This window comes from Aquila chrysaetos, chromosome Z, assembly GCF_900496995.4.
Source record: "Aquila chrysaetos chrysaetos chromosome Z, bAquChr1.4, whole genome shotgun sequence".
In the NCBI taxonomy this organism is placed as follows: Eukaryota; Metazoa; Chordata; class Aves; order Accipitriformes; family Accipitridae; genus Aquila; species Aquila chrysaetos.
In genome coordinates, this window is record NC_044030.1 from 47,412,971 (window position 1) to 47,431,990 (window position 19,020).

The window sequence follows — 19,020 nt, forward strand, 5'->3', positions numbered from 1 at the left end:
TGTGGACAGAATGGTGTAGTCAGTATACTGGCTCCATTAGGGTGTATTAAAACAGATCCACTAGACCTAAGTTTTGTAGGCAAAAGAAAGAACCTTTGAAGTTAATTGCTAATGCTTTCCTTTGCTCCCCTTAGGCACATTGTTGTTTGCTGGCCATTTTTGTCAGGCCATCAAGTAGTTATATCCAAATAAGAACTAAGGACATAGGCAGGCTTAAACATAAAGACAACATCTACAAGAACTTAGTACTAACTTTGCACCTTAAGCACTACAAGGTCACCTTCTGATTACAGCAATAACTAAAACCAATGAACTATCACAAAAGGAAATATTTCCTTCTGTACATGATCTTTATTATTTACATAATACAATACAGCATAGATGCTGGGTAGCATGATTATGTGCAATACATAAATATGAACTATCTGTACATGTTTGCATATCTAAAAACTCAGAAAAACAAAGGCAAAAACCTGATGCTTTTAATAGTTAAGTAGAAATGAAGTCAACACTGCAATTGAAATCAGAAGTTCAGGAGTAGCGCCTTGTGTACATACATAACTATTTACAGATGAGAACAGGCATTATCACAACACTAGTCTAAACTGTACTCATTTATATAAAAAACACAAGTTTCATACATCACAAAAACCCCTTCCATTATAACACAGAAGTGATATTACCAGACAAGCATCAGTGACGTATACTGCCTTTTCTAGAGTTGTTATTGTACAATGCTGTAGATAATGCAGCCCATGCAATACACCCAAGAACACTACAGTCCTACACCCAAGTACAATTAAAAATGATAAAGCAGCCCTCCAAGAGTGGTTACAGCTACACTTAAGTCTACAGCAACCATACTGGGTATGGTTTTCCATGCAGAATGGTGCAACTGTTACATTTAAAACTAGAAAAAATTAACTCCTAATATTTTTTTAAACTCAGAACACACAGAACATAAGTAGTATATGAATAATGAACTGCTCTAATACTTCAGCAACTTACTCAGACATGTGTTGCTTGATAGAGCTGCTGTGGTATGTCTAAAAACATGTGTAACTTTTTTTTATAAGCCAATCTTACAATATTGTGCTACACAACATTTTTAGCTATGCAAGGAAAAGCAGACAACTCTGTTGCAGGCCAGCTTGTAAATTCCCAGCAGACATTTCCTTTGGGAACCTATTTTGACAATTCTAAAGTTAATGTAATCTTTTGGAAAACAGTTTGCTTCTGATACATATCTGATTTTTTCCATTTTTTTCTCAGTGCAATTGATAAGTGACTTTCTTAAATATGGCACCAATACTCATCTTAGTGGGATGGTGGACCCCTCTATGTAGCTTATATTCTGCTGGAAAACAATGGAGTGTGGAAACTAAAATCAGAATGAGATTTTAAATTATAGAAGTAGACTGCCAACCTTTTTGATGTATCCTTCTTCAAAACAGGCACATAACACTAGCCAAAGATTATATACCTCAAACACATCTCAAAAGGCAGATCTGCTGCAAACGTGCAGATAGCATACATCTGTTTGGCACATGTGAACTAGAGAGTCTGTCCTCTGCGCATGTATATTCCTGTGCAGGTTTCTCATCATCCAATTATATTCTGGGGAGGGCATATATATTTTCAAGGGCTGTATCTATCCAATTCTGCCTGTAACAAACACCCAAACATTCTGAAGTATCATTAAGACAGACAAGACTAAAAGTAAAACTTTGGAGAAAGAAAGGAAAGTGGCCATGCACCTGCTCTTTCTTGTTTTCCTAGGATATATTGAAAACAAAACAAGAAGTCAGTCAGTCTTTTCACAAGCAGGTTACTTTATATTCTCTGGATTTTTTCCGCCACCACAACTGGATTCTCTTTCCTGATTTTTGCTGCAGCTTCTGCTTTGTAATCGTATGGGCAGTTATGCTTGTCAGAGTAACGGTGAAGTCCACAAAACAAGTTTCCACATCGGCAGTCAAATCCTGTACACAGAAAAAGAAGCGACATCACTAGGAAGCTTCATAATTAATTAAGTTTTAAATTAAGGGCTTAGTCACTACAAAGGGGGAATGTTTGTTACTCTGACATACAGAATAAGAAAAATGAACAGCCATACTAAGTTGTTTGGATTCTGAAGAAGCAAATAAGTTTAATGGTACAGATATGCAAGCAAGTTTAATCTAGTGAGAGGCAACTAATCATACAGATCTGTTAAAAATTGTCAAGGTGTTCTCATACCTGTAAGGCCAACCTTCTTTCTGCACATGAAACATCTGTTCTTCTTTGGTTTGGGCAGTTCAGGAGCTCTCTCTTCACTCTGCGAAGTACTAGGTTGAGAAACTGATGGGCTTGGTTGAGTAACAACTGTTAAAGCAGCAAAGGAAATAAAGGTTAAACTTCCTTTTCTTGACTTCACTAGCTATTCAGTAGCATGCATATATGTCTTAAGGATTAATTTCCCCTACTAACTCTGATGTTTGTTGTCTAAAGTACTACATGGACTAGTCTACAAAAATGTATATCAGGAACAGGGATTTTTAGGTACTCTATTCTTCCCTTTTGGTTCTATGCAAGACAATTGGATTTTTCCTCACAGTTGACGAGCCAGAAAATATAAGGCACTTATTTGTTAAACCTATACAGGTATATACAGGTGTTAAGGGCTTGGAAAGCACTCCAGAAGTTCCATGTACACATTTACTATTTTAAAAAAGGTCACATGATCAAGTAACATTTAATCTAAACCAGTAACAATATTGTCACAGCTAAAGTTGCTGAACAGAGGGGATAGCTGTAGAGAGTATAACTAACAGGAATGTATTTTAGAAACAAATGAAGTTCAGTACTGTGTTACTATCATAGTACTGGGTTACTCTGCCACTACACTTGTGAAGTCAAATGCCTAAACCAGTTCACCAGGAGCAGCTAGAAAGCCACCGATTCTGACAGATCCAGAACACAGCTACAAAACACACACAGTTCAAAAGAGACATCATGTTTTCGACACTGTGAGAGACTGAAAGAGTTCATGTCTCAAACACTGTGGTGGGGCAAGTTCTGCTTAAGGACAGAACCCTGCAGAGGAAGGAACCACAGGTGAAAAGAAGCTGATCAGCACAGGACATCAACAACAGGACAGGGAGGTCATGCCTGAGGGTGTGCAGCTCCCTGTTCTGATATGCTGAGCCCGGCAGCTCACCATGGATGGCCAAAGATCAAACAATGGTCATGTCTGCAGGGAAGGGGAAGTTACTCCCCAAACGACCTCCAAGCCCATGGACCCATTTCCTGAAGGCTCACAAACCACACATGACACCTAATTAGCCTAATGAGTTCGAGTGCCCACCTGAAGGAGGGGCAAGGAGATGATAAAAGTACACAAACTGAAGCCCCAGGTGCATGCACCCTCCAGAACCGGACCCCTTGGCTGGTGGGACCAATGCTGGACCCAGGGCCGGTGAAATCTTTCTCTTTTCCTTTTTGTCTGTCTTGTTCTCCCTTTCTCCTTCCTTTTCCATAACCCCCACAACTCATCCTGTTAGACATCAACCACTGACCAAGTCTGGGACTAAGAGCAGATCCAGCCACCCCTGGGCTCCTCTTTGAGAAGGAGTCTAGAAAGCAAGGGGGTCTGCTCTGAACCTCGTGACTCAATGGGAGGGATCTCCTTATTGTCTTCCCTGAATGGATGTGTATGGTTACCACAGGTTACACGGGTCACTGGGGCAGTTCCATGTCAATTTCCTGTTGTGAGAAATCCCCGCACCTACTGTTACGCTTCCCAAGTTCAGGTTGCTTCTGCCACAAATAAAACATTTAACTCATCATTTGGTGTCATTTAGCCCGAGGGAATTCCGAATTCACCATGACCCCTCCCTGGTCTGTCCAGCCCGGGTCATGACAGACACTCTCACTAATTTAAAGAACTAAGTGCAGATTTACATTGAATATCTGTATTTTTGTACTTTATTCAGCTTTAGTGTTCAAGCAGGTATAGTCAAAATTAATCATTTTTCAATTGCCTCTGTTCATGAACACCTTCAGAGAAACTTCAGTCACCTTTTACTTAAGTTCTCTGAAGGATAAATATTTGTCCTTTTGTGAACTTTTGTGAATCTGTTAATTTTGTTTAAAAAAGTTTGGGTTTTTTTCCAATCGAACAACTTTTTTTAATATCCTCTTTATATCCAAACCAGAACAGAGGAAAGCTGAGAGGTGTGTTTGTACACAACTTTAACACATGCTCCTGGTACAGTTTTCCTGAACACTCCCAGCTATATGATGACATCTGTTTTTCTACAATAGAACAAACTAGAAAACACATTCCAGAATAAATGGAGTATATAAGCTTTAAGGACTTATTTGTAATAAACTTTATGCACACAAATAGGATTTGTTAGTTGAAATTGTTTTGGATCAGCAAGTGTTGTATCCTGTGAAAGGTGGATTTTTTCCAGACATGAAGAAATAGTTATGTTGACATTTTTTCTATCTTCACTCTTAATACTTGTTTTTTAAAATTGTGTTTGCATGAGCATATTCATAGGTATTCTAAAAACCACCTCACTATTACCGCTAACACTCTAGAAAGCCTCACAATTCACTGTACAACAAGACAGCCCCCAGTCAGGACCCCATAATCTAAACAAGATTTAAAAGTGACAAGCTCTCAGAGATTAACAAGAAACCTTCAGTGCTCATCACCAAAAACTTTCATGCAGAAAAACAATGGTTACTAATACTTACACGTTATAGCGACAGTCCTAATGAACAACTACGGCCATTTACTACCTTTATTTTTTATCACCTTGCATAGATCTTTTTCTAAAAAAATTTGGGAAGTTCAGTGTCAGTGCTATTTTGCAAAGTCTGAAGGGTAAGAAAACTATTACAGCACTAGCACTACAATCATTACTGCTATTCGTACTTTTCAGAGTAATTTCTGCTGCTGCTTTTGTTTTTTTGGAAAACAATTTCTTTGTCTTGATGATTAACATTTTCTAGATGAACAGATATGATCCTCTGAACCTGTCTTTAAATCCCAAGGAAGCGGTGTTCAGTATCAGTTAATCTATTTGAGAACCTATGACGAAAAAAACCCAGGTTAAAACCCAGCGGTATCAACAACAGTGTAAACCTGTTGGCTACTATGCACCTTGGATAACAGCCATCAGCTATGGCCTTAAAAGAAACAAACAAAAAACCAAACACCTCCCAAAAAGCATGGTGAAACTCCTTTTAGATTTGTTATATTGCTAATTTGTTTAAAAATGAAATGCTAATTGTAAGCCATGGCAGATGAAAAAGAACAACCTGAATGCTCACACACTTTGCAATTTGGTGTATAGCTAGCCGGGGGGAAGCTTCATCTGCATCAGAACAAACTTGTAAATATGAGCCCTGGGAGCATGCATGCTGTTTCAATCAGATGCAAAAGAAAACACAGAAGAAGGGCAAATCAACGGTGACCTAAATAATTAAAGTAACATACAACATGCACCAAGAGAAAATGAAAACAAGAGGAAGAGCAACCTTTATCACAGCCTAACATGCCAACAAGGAAGTAAAAGTGGAAACAGCAACTTCCCAGGAATCACCAAGGCAAAGAGCCTAGTAGATCACTCTACCGCAAAACAGACACTGAGAACAAATGCATGGAGGGGAATACGTTACCAACTACTACAGGTGTATTTCCTCCTTTGCATGAAGAAACTGTAGCAGAACATGTCCTGAAAGGGCTGCGGAACAGGATCGTTCCCCCACAACTAAAACACATTCCAAGAAGGAAAAGCAGCACACAACATACAGTAATGGGCACTAAAAGGTCACAAGACAAGATAGGACATAGCCCCCTAAATCCAAATTAAAATGTTCAATTTATTACTCTACCTGAATAAAGGATTCTCCTATTCTTTTACACCAGCAGACTTAAGCCTGATGGTGAGTTTTTATCATGTTAAACCTTCATAAATGTGCTTCTGAGTAGTGGCTAGGACAGAGGCAAAGCTGCCTACCCTGCCGCTTACTTAAAAGCTCAGAATAAAAATCCTTTTTCAACCTGTGGCTCAGATGAAAAATACTGTAAACAGTAGTTTTTCTGCCATGACATCAGGAGCCAATATAAATTCATCAGATACTATCCTGACAACTGCTTGTCACAAAAGGCTTCCTTTAGCACAGAAGCCAAATCCAACCAGGCAAGTGCAATTCCAAGCCTCAATATATTAAATTCATTTTATGGCAGAAATCACAGTGTTAATCATCAGGCAAAGTGCTCTAAATGATTGCTGTATGATCACAATGGAATGAATAACTGAAAAAATGCTTAAAATTGGAAAGTTGTCATTACTGGTACCTGTACACCTGCTTCCTCAACAACAGTGTTCAGATGAAGCAAACCCCTTACCACTAAAATAGGTTTTATCACTTTAATAGAGTTCCTGTTGGCAAGTACCCCTCTCTATCACCTTGGTCATTTCCCTTCCCAACCTCTGGCTCAAGAGGTTACCCAATCAGGCTTACTTCACTTGAATTTTACCAGACCAGGTCTCCTATTACAAGGCCGAAAAAAATTAGGAGCAACAAGATTTTCAGAACTGGGCATGACTTTATTAAATATTTTTTTGGTCTTAAATTATCTGTAGGCACTGTAAGACGCATTACCATCATTCACAAGGAAGACTATCACCAATCTGCTAGGATAAAGACTAACATGATCCTAGTATTGGAGAGGTACCTGAGAAAAACCTGCACAAATACAGGCATTGCATCATGAATTCGGGAAAATTTCCTTCACATGTAGTCTGAAGGTAAGATTCATCTTTAAAAGAGGCATGTGAGAACAGCGAAGCCACTGATAAGAGGTTAGCCACATGTCACAGCGTGACAGCTACTCAACTTATACACAGAAAGGTCCTACAAACTGGAGAACAGAGCTCTTCTCAGACCCAGAAGTATTAAGCCACAGTGACTATGTGGGACTATCACTCGAATTAAAAACCACTCTGAGAACAGGATTTTCAAAACCGGCAGTAGTTTACCATATAAACCAGTATGGCTGCTGCAAAAGAGCATGTCTACTGTAGGTATTTCCCCACTGAGAGTTCACACTGGAAAGGAATGAATCCAATGTTTCAATTGAACAAAACATGATGAAAATAAAGCAATATTACTTTTTAACCCAACCCATATCAAAAGTGACCAGAAAGGGCTACCAAAGTAACACCAGTAAGTTTTTAGAAGCTTCTCTGACTAAACAAAAATTAACCAAAATAAAATCCCAACAGCTTAAACTGCATGACTTTCATGGTACTCGTAAGTGGTAAGCACACCAGTGGAGCAAAGTGTTGAAAGCATAAAAAAAAATTTGATTTAAGCATTCTGACTTGTTAAAGCTAACCTCCAACTCCCACCATGGGAGAACTGGAAAAGTTAAAACAAGAGAGAAAAAAGCTATAGTCAAAAGTTACCAGAAAGACATTAGACTGCACTTTCGCAGTACTGGAGCAGAAAGCTGTAACAGAGGTTGTGCAATCGTTATATTGCATATTAACACAATGGACTTGTATAGAAAATTTTAGTCTGAAAAGATGGACAGTACTTATTATGGTTTATCAAGCTTCCTGAGCATAAATACTTTATTTTTCAGGAACTACAATTGCTATGCCAACCAAGGTGCCCATGATGAAAGGCTGCAGAATAAGCTTTCATCATGTTTAATTTCATGCCAAAGAAAGGGAACAGAAACGTTCTGCAGCATACAACTCATCTGCCACATGTCCAACTAACAGGCTTATAGAGTATCTTTCCTGCTATATTAATACAGTGTAAAGCTACCACAATTTCAGTATCACACAGAAATATGGTTTAATTTAATCACCATGAAGACTTGATGTCTATGGTATATGGCTCTTAAAATAACAACAGCATCCTATCACCAACAAGCAGAGAAGCAACAGTTGGGTCCCCAGTCTTTATTTTCCAAGGTGGACAGCTTCACAGCTTAGAAGAGACTACTGTTCCATTTCAGAATTGTTTCAATCAGGGGCATCTACTGAAGCTACAGCAGATACGGGAAACATGAAGACGAGCTAATTATTTTCAACACAAGACAGAGTTGTTGTATCAGACAATTTTACGAAGAGCCACAAAGGAATTGTCTACAGATAGCAACATGGTTAAAATACTATAGCCATGTATGAAAACAAATCAGGATTAACGAGGCACTCATTACAACAAGATCTAAGGAGTATCATGTGGTAGCCACTTAGAGCCATTTTTAAAATACATAATTTACACAAGACCATAATCAGTTCGATTTCTGGTTCACTTTCTTTATAAGCAGTGCTACTCTGCCCCTGTGGCTTCACAAAATGATAGGTAATCCCACTATGCCCTAAACCAGATCTATTACTGGGTTTAAAAAAAAAAAACAACCCCTGAAACTACAACTAAAAAAAAAAAACAAACAACCCCAAGCCTCTGATACATACATGCTGATACTAATTATGTCTGTAAACACTGACAGACCTGACTGGAGGCTCATCATTCAGCAAGGTAACGACCTACAAAAGCACAAGAAAATACTAAAAATATGCTATAACTTGAAACAATATGATTGTTTAAACATATTTGTTTTCAAAACAGGTTTTTTAGTTGTTACTATGCAACTCAATTCTCTTTCTTGTACGGACCTGTCATGGCCACAAAGGGTTGAGATAAATGACATAACTCTGACCCCACTTGGTCAAGAATAGGGTGTTTCTGCCACTCATTCCCAGTTAGGCTTATTTCAGCCTCCACCACAGTTAGCTGTTGGGATCCTCCTGTCACACCAGAAATACAGATGGGTTCTGCACCTTTATAGCTCAATGGCATTAGGGTACACTGTGCACCCGTGTCCACTAGAGCCTTATGCTCCTCCTGTGGGTCTGATGTGCCAGGCCATCGAATCCACACAGTCCAGTAAACCTGGTTGTCCCTGTCCTCCACCTGGCTGGAGGCAGGGGCCCTCTAGTCTGGGTCATAGGATTCTCCACTCACTTTTTGTAAAAATGGATTAGAATTCCTTCTCATAGGATCAGGAGTAAGATCAGCCTTTCTGCTCTGTCTGGCACACCGCTCTCACTGCCCACCGGAGACTGGAGCAGCAATTTTCCTGGAAGAACCTTTATCTGTGACTGGCCCAGAGGCTCCATGCACCCGTGGCATAGACCATCTCAGAAGAGAGTATTTCAAGGACCAAAAAGGGTACTGGTGGGCCATTGGTATAGCTGCCTTGGAGATGGAAGAAACTGAAGAGCTGTCTACAGGAAACTGAACAGGTCTCTCTGAGGACCCTTCTGTTGTGGGGTTGCTGAGGGTGAAGAACAACAGGTGCCAATCCCTACCATAACGGTGCACCGGCAGCAACAGTGCACAAACCGAGACTCCCCAATTCCCATCCATATGGTGATTCATTGACTGGAGAGCCAAGGGGTCATCAGCAGGGCTTGCTCACCTTTTAACAGCCCCACATTGGGCACCAAAAAGGACTGTCGTGGTTTAACCCCAGCGGGCAGCTAGGCACCACACAGCCACTCGCTCACTCCTCCTTGCTCCCAGTGGGATGGGGGGTAGAATCCAGTAAAAAAGTAAAACTTCTGGATTAAGAAAAATTTAATAACTGAAGTACCAACAATAAATATTATTATTATTATTAATCATAAGGAATATAACAAAAAAAGAAAAAAAGAAAAAACAAACCCCAAGAAAAGACAAGGGACACACAATGCAGTTGCTTACCACCCACTAACTGATCCCCCAGCAGTGATCCGCCCCTCCCGGCCAACTCCCCTCAGTTTATACACTGAACATAATGTTCTATTGTATGGAATATCCCTTTGGCTAGTTTGGATCAGCTCTCCTGGCTGAGCTCCCTCCCAGCTTCTTGTGCACCTGCTTGCTGTCAAGAGCATGGGAAACTGAGAAATCCTGAACTTAGGACATGCACTACTTAACAACAACTAAAACATCAGTGTGTTAGCAATGTTATTCTCACACTAAATCCAAAACACACTGTACCAGCTACTAAGAAGAAAATTAACTCTATCCCAGCCAAAACCAGGGCAGGATCTTTTACTTCCATTTGAGTACCTGCTAACCCCCGCCACCACATTTCTTAAGGGCAGGCTCCACTATGCCTCACCAACTTGGTAGATACATTGCTCTGATAGCATAACACAAGGAAAGGAGTTCACCAGGTTTTGCATTTAATTCCTGCAACTCAGCACAGCAAAAAAAGCAACTATGAATATATTTCTAGATTGCTTTAGGTATAGTCTGACTTTAGTCAAGACTGTATTAGAACTCAATCCTTAGTAAGGGTAAAAGCTTATCAAAATACTATAAAGAGTATTTTGTAAATAGTGCCCACTTCTGAATTTGAGTTTGGACATAAAGGCCTTTATATTTCCCTGACTTAGGAGCAGTTCAGACACACAACTGCATTGAACACATGCCACTATTCAATTATAGATTTGCAACAAACAAGTTGAACTAAGAAATTACAAGTTACAAGAAAACATAGCACATTAGACATGTGAATTACAACCAACTAGGTCAGTTACATCCATCATCCCTTTCTTCCTTCAAATGTTAAGATACAATTGTCTTAGCACCGGATTTATTCTGAATGAGAAACCAGGCTGCAAGCTCTGTGAAGGAAAAAAACCCCACCACACAGAAAGAAAAATAAGCCTGTTAAGCTTCACTGTTTCATTGTTCTCAACTTCACCACCTTCTAAAGTCAGTTGCTTCAACTCCAACAGCAAACAAGTATAATTTTATGCTACAGACTGCTAAAAAAAAACCCCAACAACAATCAGCTGACCAGATGTAATTCTATTTTTAACTTTCTGGCTTGTAAGGCAAATATCCAAAATTTCATTTGCTAATGGAAATCTGGCAGAAAAGAATGTGACTTCATACTGTTGAAGACATTAAAAGGAGAGCAAGCTACTTTGCTTGAAGGCTACATTGTTCATCATCTGTTACTATCTGATGGTTATGAAATTCAGTTGCTAGTGTCAGACTGTGCTTACAACTAGACTGTTTTCATCAGCAACTCTATGACTGTGGCATTATCTTAGAGAATTACACCTCATAGAAAGTATCAGCTTTGTTGTTATGAGGCTATGTGAATTTACCATTGTTTCAGTTCCTCCTTGAGAGGAGAGACCAACACATACTGGATGCTGTTGGAAAAAGGAAGGGAAGAAAAATGCAACTAGTCCACACATGACAGGGATTTCTATAAAAGGTCTAGGCCAGCTTCTCCTGCCTGCAAGACAGAGATCAGTGTACCACTGAATACACCCAACATTTTGTGTATTTTAAATGTGTGACACACCCTAAGAACAGTATATAAGGACACTATCCCATGCTGTCTACATCTGTGCCAAACAGTAACACTATTTGGGAACTCAGGCGTTACAGCAGTTGATGGTGTCTCAAATTTACAGGTATGTACTCAGGAAGGCACTTTTGTTCCACAGGTCTTTTCCAGACACATTTAAGTACTCTGGTAGTTTTTCCAGTGACGTCTACACAAGCTTGTGGCAGCTTTTACTGGTTTCAACCTGCGAGATTATTTACAACAATACAGAAGTATCTTGAACTGCTTTTGGATTTTTCCCCCTATTCTAATCAATAGAGTGCTGTGTGACACTATGCATCATACAGTTGACCCACAGTACCTGAAAAACAGGTAATATATCAACAATAACTGAAGACTGTCCTTTACACCTGGCAAAATGACAAATTCCTACTGGCAGTTCTAGCAAGAGTAAAGTCACCTATTACTGCACCACCACTACCATTTTATGTATGCCTCTTTCCTGCTTGCCACATTTCAGGTAGTAATTCATAACAAGGCAAGATGGGTTTATACATAAATACTGTTGCAAGTCTAAATCATTTCTCAGTTACATACAGAAAGCCTCTTCAGATGACATCAGTTACAGGAAGTTAACACTTGCAAAAATCTCCTCTCAGTCTATACATAATGAAAAACCCAATCGACAGTATAATTGTACTTCACTTCATGTCACAGAATCTTGACTTAGCATGACTTATTGCAAATGGTAAAATCCTCTGTACAAATACTAAGCAATTAAATATCAGGTGTTATAGCAGTCTTTGCTGGCAAAGACATATCTAGATAAAAATCACTTTTGTACAGTGCTGAGTAGCATCTGCTGCAATTTTCATCTCACCAACTTCAAAACTCAAAAAATTAATTTTATCTTCAGCTTGAGTGAACAGACTTCCTACTAAACATCAGCTTTTAGTGTTTTAAGACTGTTTCAGAACTGTTAAATAAAAAAAGCATGGATATGTATAAGTACAGAACAAGTGTGTTAAGATTCCATTTGAACAAATTGGTATGAATTCACTCACTAGTTGTAGGTAAGAAAGCTGCCCTCCCTGCCTCCCTCCAAGAAAGAGTTTATACTTTAAAGTTTAACTACTACAACTACAGCCTTCCAGTACAAGAATAAAACTTTTAAATTGGCAATTCACACCCAGCAATTAAGGCTGCAAGTATCCTAGGTCTGCAGAACAATGCTTTGGTTATATCTACTGATTACTTAATTAGTCAGGAACCCTAAACAGCTTTTGTTAGTATTTTTAAACCACCTATTCCCTTCCCCCACAGCCTCACTCCTCTGTAGAATGGAATTTATTAAGAACTCCATTCTCCAAATGCAACAAGCCATTTTGACTGCCATGACTCAGCAGGAATCATACTGCTAGATAATTCACAGAAAACTCAACATTTTGACTTAAGAACCGAACACCTTGCCCAAATGCAATTTTAGAGTGCCTTACTTTTAAAAATGAAGGTTTGGGAGCCAAAACCACCCTCACAGGTATCTGTCTTTTTTTTTTTTTACTAACATTGAACATGCGTCTTAAAACTCTGTTGTGGCACTAGTTCTTTTTCATGATTCTGATGAGCAGAGTACTCAAAAAGCATCCTTAACAATCATCTTAACAGCTCCTCAAGACCATCACCACAACAGGAGATGCCTACTTAGAAAGTAAACAAACCATCAGCTTCCAGTTAAGTAAGCAGGTGTACCCAGCATTATTCTGCAAACATACCTGGCTCAGTCTCTGTTTTCGGTGTTACTTTTTCCTCTCTTGAAATGCTCATTTCTGTCATTTGCTGTGTTACAGGCAAAGCGGCAACAGGCACATTTCTGTTTAGGTACAGTGAAACACATAATTTATGTTAGTTTTGCATTCATAATAAACACTTAAACTGTCCAGACCCATTAGTAAACTACCTGTTCAATTACTACTGATACACATTCCTGACCTCTGCTTCTACTATCTTCAAAACACATTTTTTACTCTATTTTAGTTTCCCTAGAAGAAAACAGGCAAACCTGTAGCAAATATTTCTACAGATAAATCAAACCCATCCTTTTAGATGTAGCAGTCCAACACCTAATATTTTAATCAGTTCTCATTTACAGAGATTCATAAAGCACTGTCAGGTAGACTGTCCCTTCTTCCTCTGCAGAAACTCACTGCAATAGGGCAGGATTGCTACAGGCCTTCAACTCGCTACACACCCACAGCTCATTCAAACCTCAAAGTAATACCTTCATCTTACCTTGATTTTTCAGATGTGCTGCCAGCAGCACCTTCACAGTTGTTTAAGCTAGTGTCTGATCTCTGTACAGATGCAGAGTCTGAGGTAGGACTGTTTGAACCACTGGCTGTTCCTATATAACGAGAATTTGACAAGTTAGTTATGAACAAACTGTAGAATGTATGTTAGTCAGTCTCGTATACACATTTATGAACTGTCTGCATACAATCTTCACTGCTACTGCATATTACTTCTTACTTAAAGACAGCTATACTGTTAACAACCAAAATACAGAGATTGTGTAAGAATATGCTAACAGAGGAGGCTAAGTGGGAAAGCAAGTTATGGCTGAATGCCAAGCAGACCAGAATATATTGCACAGAAAGGTATTTTTCTCTTTACTGTAATTTAAAATAGTACTCTCTTTGATATTCACTGTTTTAGTACACAGCTTTCAGAAGTTCTCCTGAAAAATGTTCTGGGATTCCTCATCATCTTCTATATGTTCTATTTCACAAGAAGTTAAAAAAAAAAAAAAAAAACAACAACACCAAACCACAGACCCTTACCCATTGGGCTGATTCTACCACTATTCTGCTGTCGCTGAAGATGCTCTTTGTAGCAAACAGAACACATCCCATTTGTCCTAGGATTTCCATAAAATCCACATCCTGTACTACACAGCATGGGCCCTGGGGACTGGTTTGTCTCCTGAGTCATCTCGATGCTGTAAATAAAACCAAGAACTGCATTAGGAGCTGGCATGTCACCAAAATCAATTACAGTGTTACAGAATTAAAGTATGTCTGCTCACCCTGCCCCCCAAAAGTGGTATCAGCATTCTTAAAGAGCGTTATATGGATGTTAATATACTATTCAATACTGCAATTGTATTGCTAAGTAGCATCGTTATGAACCTTTAAGAGAAGAAAAAGTGGCATCACACTAATACTGAGAAATAAAATACTTGTTGGGCACGGAGCTGCACGTGCAGGTTATGACCAAATTCAATTTGACAGCCAAAAAGGCCCTTTATTACCAACCTCTGAGCACTAACAGGGATACGCAGAATAAGCAAGACCGATCTCATATCTACTGAACAGTTCTGGCAAATAACATGGCTTATTTTTTCCCCACTCCAGCAGAAGAACCCCACTTTTTCAGTAACGTTGATCTTGCATCATTTTTATGTTCATTCCACTATTAGCAGTTCCTACTCTTGCAATACATTTGTCAAACAGAACAATAAAAATCCCTGAAGCATTGGCAGCAGCCATTTAAAGTCTGTATTCCTATCTTTAGAAAGAGTTTCCAAAACAAGGCCATGAATACCACTTAAGTGGTGTACGAAACCTGATACTGAGTACTAACTGGCAACAACATGTGTACAACGGGCCCTTCAACCAAGAATCTACGCAGCATTTCTGAAGTAAACTTAGACTAGGTCTTACGCTTCCAAGAGAAATAAAATTAACAGCTTTAAACTGTTGAATATGTTCTATTACACAGGCTACACATTTCATTTAAAAAAAAAAAAAGCAGCCAGTTAAATCCTTTGTCTTAATAAAGTTATAGCAAGACTTGTGAGCTTCCTCAAGGCAGGCAATGCTAACTCTCTGGCATGAGCTGCAGAAGTCAGGAATAAAAATACTTCACCTTCACTGCTGGTTAAGCTCTTGCAAAGCAAGGTTAGTAGAAAAACTGAACAGCAACAAAATCCTTGACTCCCAAGGGCAATAAAACTGGAGCACAGTAATCAAGCCATCTGCTACAAATTGAGGACACGTAAGAATATTGCACTGTCCTCCCAAATTCGATTTAGTAGAAGCACTATACACAGCACCTGGAGACATTTTAGTGTAATCTCTAGACTGCTGTCGTCCTATTCAGTCACAATAAGAGATATTTGACTGCTGATGCTTGTGAGAAGCCAAAAAGGCCAAAAGCAAATTCATTACAGCATACAGAGAAATACTTCTTTTAATTAAGACACCCCACACTGCAAGTAGTAAACTTATGTTCCACTAGTATGACAACTACAACTGACAGCTGCCTTTGTCTAGTTAAACTAAACTTCTGGGATCAAAGTAAAGCAAGGGCAGGAGAAAACAAACAAGCAAAATTCATCTGCTTGCCTGCTGGGGCCTCATTTTCCAGGTGTGAGTAGTTGTATTATTTATGCCTTTATAATACCTTCCAGGTATAAGTAGTTTCCTTTCAGGACTATGAAGCAGCTTTGCACTTATTCCGGTAAAAGTTTTACAGCCATACACACCAGTCAAGGGAGCGAGAAGAAACCGTGACCCACCTAGAGAAATCTAAAAAAATCCTGTCGTCCGTATCGTAGGCCTATGTCTATATGATACAAATAAAGGCCGTACTTCTGCCCTTTTATTAAGCAGGTAAGCTCGAAGTGCTACCAAACACAGTGCCGCCACCGACCTCAACCGCCTCGCTCCACTCCCAAGCCCGCGCGCCGCGAACGCGCTTCACCGCTTCGCTACATCTAGCTTTAGGTGCTAGTGCTGGTGTTATAACCCACTACGCACCGGAGTCTCCGCAGCTCCCTCGCCAACACGTTCTTCCACTCCTTGCAGTGCGCGCCCCTAAGCGAAAGGTCACGTTACGCGACGCGTAGGAAGCCTGTGCTCCTCCGGGCTCTGGAAGGTGCCCCGCCCGTCACCCGAGTCTCCTCTACGAGCGCCCACCGCCAGCTGGAGATCGGCTGCCACGCACTCACCGCGGCTTTCCCCCTCGGCGTGCCGGCGGGCAGCTAAACCCTTCTTCGCCACCTCGGTCCCGCTCTCCCGGAGGAGCGCCGGCCGGCCCCCCCCCCCCGCCGCCGCCGCGGGTCACGTGGCCGAGCGCCTGCGCTTCCGCCTGTCAGGCGGCCGCGACGTGACGGGGCCGCCGGGCCGAGGCGCCCGGCCGCCTCCGCCGGGCCTCTCAAATCAGCCCCTATTTATACCGATCCCCCGCAGGCCGCCGGCTGCTGCGCGACCCGCCGAGGCGAAATCCGATTACCCCTTCCTTCCCGCGGCGGGGGAGTGGGGACGCTGAAGTTCAGTCCGGAAAACGCAGCATCACCAGCCCGTCGTCTCCAACAGCCATGTTCGCCACCAGCTCGCACGGAGGGCGGCTGGGCGTGATCAGGGGCCGAGCGGGCGGCCACCGTTTCACAAAGGCACCCCACAACCGCGGGGGTGGGCGGTTAAACCCAACTATTCCTCTTGGGGCGGGGGGAGAAGAAAAAAAACAGATGATAAAAAACGGTCTCGGTTCTGCCACCAGCAGGAGCAGGTCTTTACCCCACGGATGCTCGTCCTCAGCCCCGGGACCCCCCGACACAAAACGGAGCCCTTTCATTCAGCCTGTTAACTCCAGCAGCAGCGCACGCTGCTCACCCTCGCCGTCACCAGCCGAACTCGGGGCGGGAGCGGGAATCCCGTCAGCGACCCAGGCCTCGCACCCAAGCCGCCCTTCCGCCCCCGAGGCGACGGCCGGCCCGTCCCAGCAGCGGCGGGCGCAGCCCCGCTCCCTGCCGCCGGGCGATCCCACGCTTCAGCGTGACGGCGGACGTGAAGACCCCGGCGTGCACCGAAATCCACCGTAAAACCCGGGAACTGCGTCAGCGGTCGGCTTGCTGACCTAAAATACTTATTCACTTCAACATCCTCCTCTCGAAGAGGCACCACAGTTGAACAAGGGAAACGTACAAACGAAGCAATAGGGGGGGTTCACCGAGGCTGCCCGGGCCGCTCGCCTTTGCACGGCCGCGCTGGGGGGAAGCGGGGCAGGAGGGGTCGGTACGGAGAAGGCGGACCGACACCGGGCGCTTCCCGAGGAGGGTGAAGCCCGGCTGGGTGAGTCAGACAAAAGGGGAGCCGCTGCCAAGCGCCCGCAGCGCCGTACGTCTTCATTGCCCCCCCGCGCCTCCTCCGCCGAGGACACGGGAACACAAAAGACCCGGAGGCTGCCGGGCCGAGGAACAGCGACGGCGGGCGGGGGTGCCCAGCCGGGCCGGCGGGGCCGGGCCGCTCCTCGCAAACCCCTGAGTCACGGCCGCCCGGCCGCCGCCAGGCCCCGCGCCGCTGCCTGCCCCCACCGCCCCGCCGCTGCCGGCCAGGGAAACCTTATTGTCTCGCCGCCGGCGCTGCCCCGCGCCGGCCCGGCCCGCGGCCTCCCCCCGCGCCGGGGACCGGGCGGGAGGAGAACCACCGGGAGATGCGCAGGGGCCACCCGCCGGGAGCGCCGCGCACCCCTCACCGCCCTGAGGGCCCTGGGGAGCCGAGCCCAGCCCCGCCCCGCCCGCCGCCCCGCACCTACCTGTTCCCAGCGGGGCCCAGAAACCCCGCGGCGGGCGTCCGAGAAGGCGCCGCGGGTAGCTCCGGACGGCTCCCGGGAGAGCGGAGGTCGGGCGGGCGCGGGGCGCGGAGCTGGCGGCACCGCCGCCGCCGCTTCCCTCCTTTGTTCCCGCAGCAGCAGCGGCGGCCGTATCGGCGGCGCGAGGCGAGACGCGCCGTGCGCTGGGGGCGGGCGGCGGGAAGGCACAGGAGGGAGGGAGGCGGGGAGGGGGAAGAAGAAGAAGAAGAAGAGGAGGAAGAGGAGGGGGAGGAGGAGGGAGCCGTGCCCGCCCGCCGGCTCCGCCTCCGCCTCCGCCTCCGCCTCCTCCCGGCCGCCGCGGGCCGCCGGGGCATGCGCGCTGCCGCCCAGGGGCGGCGCGGAGCTGCGGGGGGGGCGGGGGAAGGCGCTCAGGAGGCGGGGCGGGAGCGCGCGCGCCGGCAGCCCCTGGTGCCGCCGCCGCCCGCGGGGGCGGGGGAGGACGGCGTTCCGGGCTACGCGTCACAGAGCGACGTCTGCCCCGGGAGGGCGGGAAGCAACCGTGTGCCGAGCGGCCGCCCCGCCCCACGGGGGGGCGTGGCCGTGGGTGCGTGAGGCGGCCGGGGGTGAGCGGGCAGGCGGGCTGCGGGGGCGGGCAGGGGGGGGTTTCCCACGGGCGGGACGGCTGCTCACCGGCATGCTGCGGCGTTTCGGAGAACCGGGGCACTTACTTCGGCCCCTGAACGTGCTCTTCACGAGCGCCCTGGCTGGATCCCGTGGCTCTTGCCTGCTCACAATTTCTTAGGCGTAAAGCGATGCTAAGCGTAGGGCACGTCAGCGCTGGGCAACTTTTTAGGGGCTGCCAGACCCTGCGAGCGGGCTGTGGTGACGGAGCAGCCTCGGAGGCGGGGGTGGCTGCCTGCTGGCGGGTGGTTTCTTGCTGCTAGATGACGGTGCAGAGAAGTCAGTCCTGCTCGTTGTGAGCTGCACTGGTGCGAAAGTCCTGATTTTTGAGCGTTTGTAAAACGTACCCTGCTAAGAGCGACGTAACCTCTGTG

At 44.1% G+C, this 19,020-nt stretch overlaps 1 protein-coding gene across 3 annotated transcripts; it reads right to left on the minus strand.

The window, feature by feature from the left end:
- Positions 1-331: 331 nt before the first annotated feature.
- ZFAND5 (zinc finger AN1-type containing 5) lies at positions 332-18,181 on the minus strand. Of its 3 annotated transcripts, none has more exons than XM_030005022.2 (6): positions 17,969-18,181; positions 14,212-14,369; positions 13,664-13,775; positions 13,147-13,244; positions 2,239-2,364; positions 332-1,982 (listed from the first exon to the last, which is right to left on the minus strand). In XM_030005022.2, the coding sequence occupies exons 2-6, from the start codon at positions 14,360-14,362 to the stop codon at positions 1,834-1,836; spliced, it is 636 nt and encodes a 211-aa protein (XP_029860882.1). In that variant the 5' UTR covers positions 14,363-14,369; positions 17,969-18,181; the 3' UTR covers positions 332-1,833. The 3 variants fall into 3 exon arrangements, with proteins under 3 accessions (XP_029860882.1, XP_040976887.1, XP_040976888.1); XM_041120953.1 differs by lacking the exon at positions 17,969-18,181 and adding an exon at positions 16,383-16,464; XM_041120954.1 differs by lacking the exon at positions 17,969-18,181 and adding an exon at positions 16,192-16,324.
- Between the last annotated feature and the right edge of the window lie 839 nt (positions 18,182-19,020).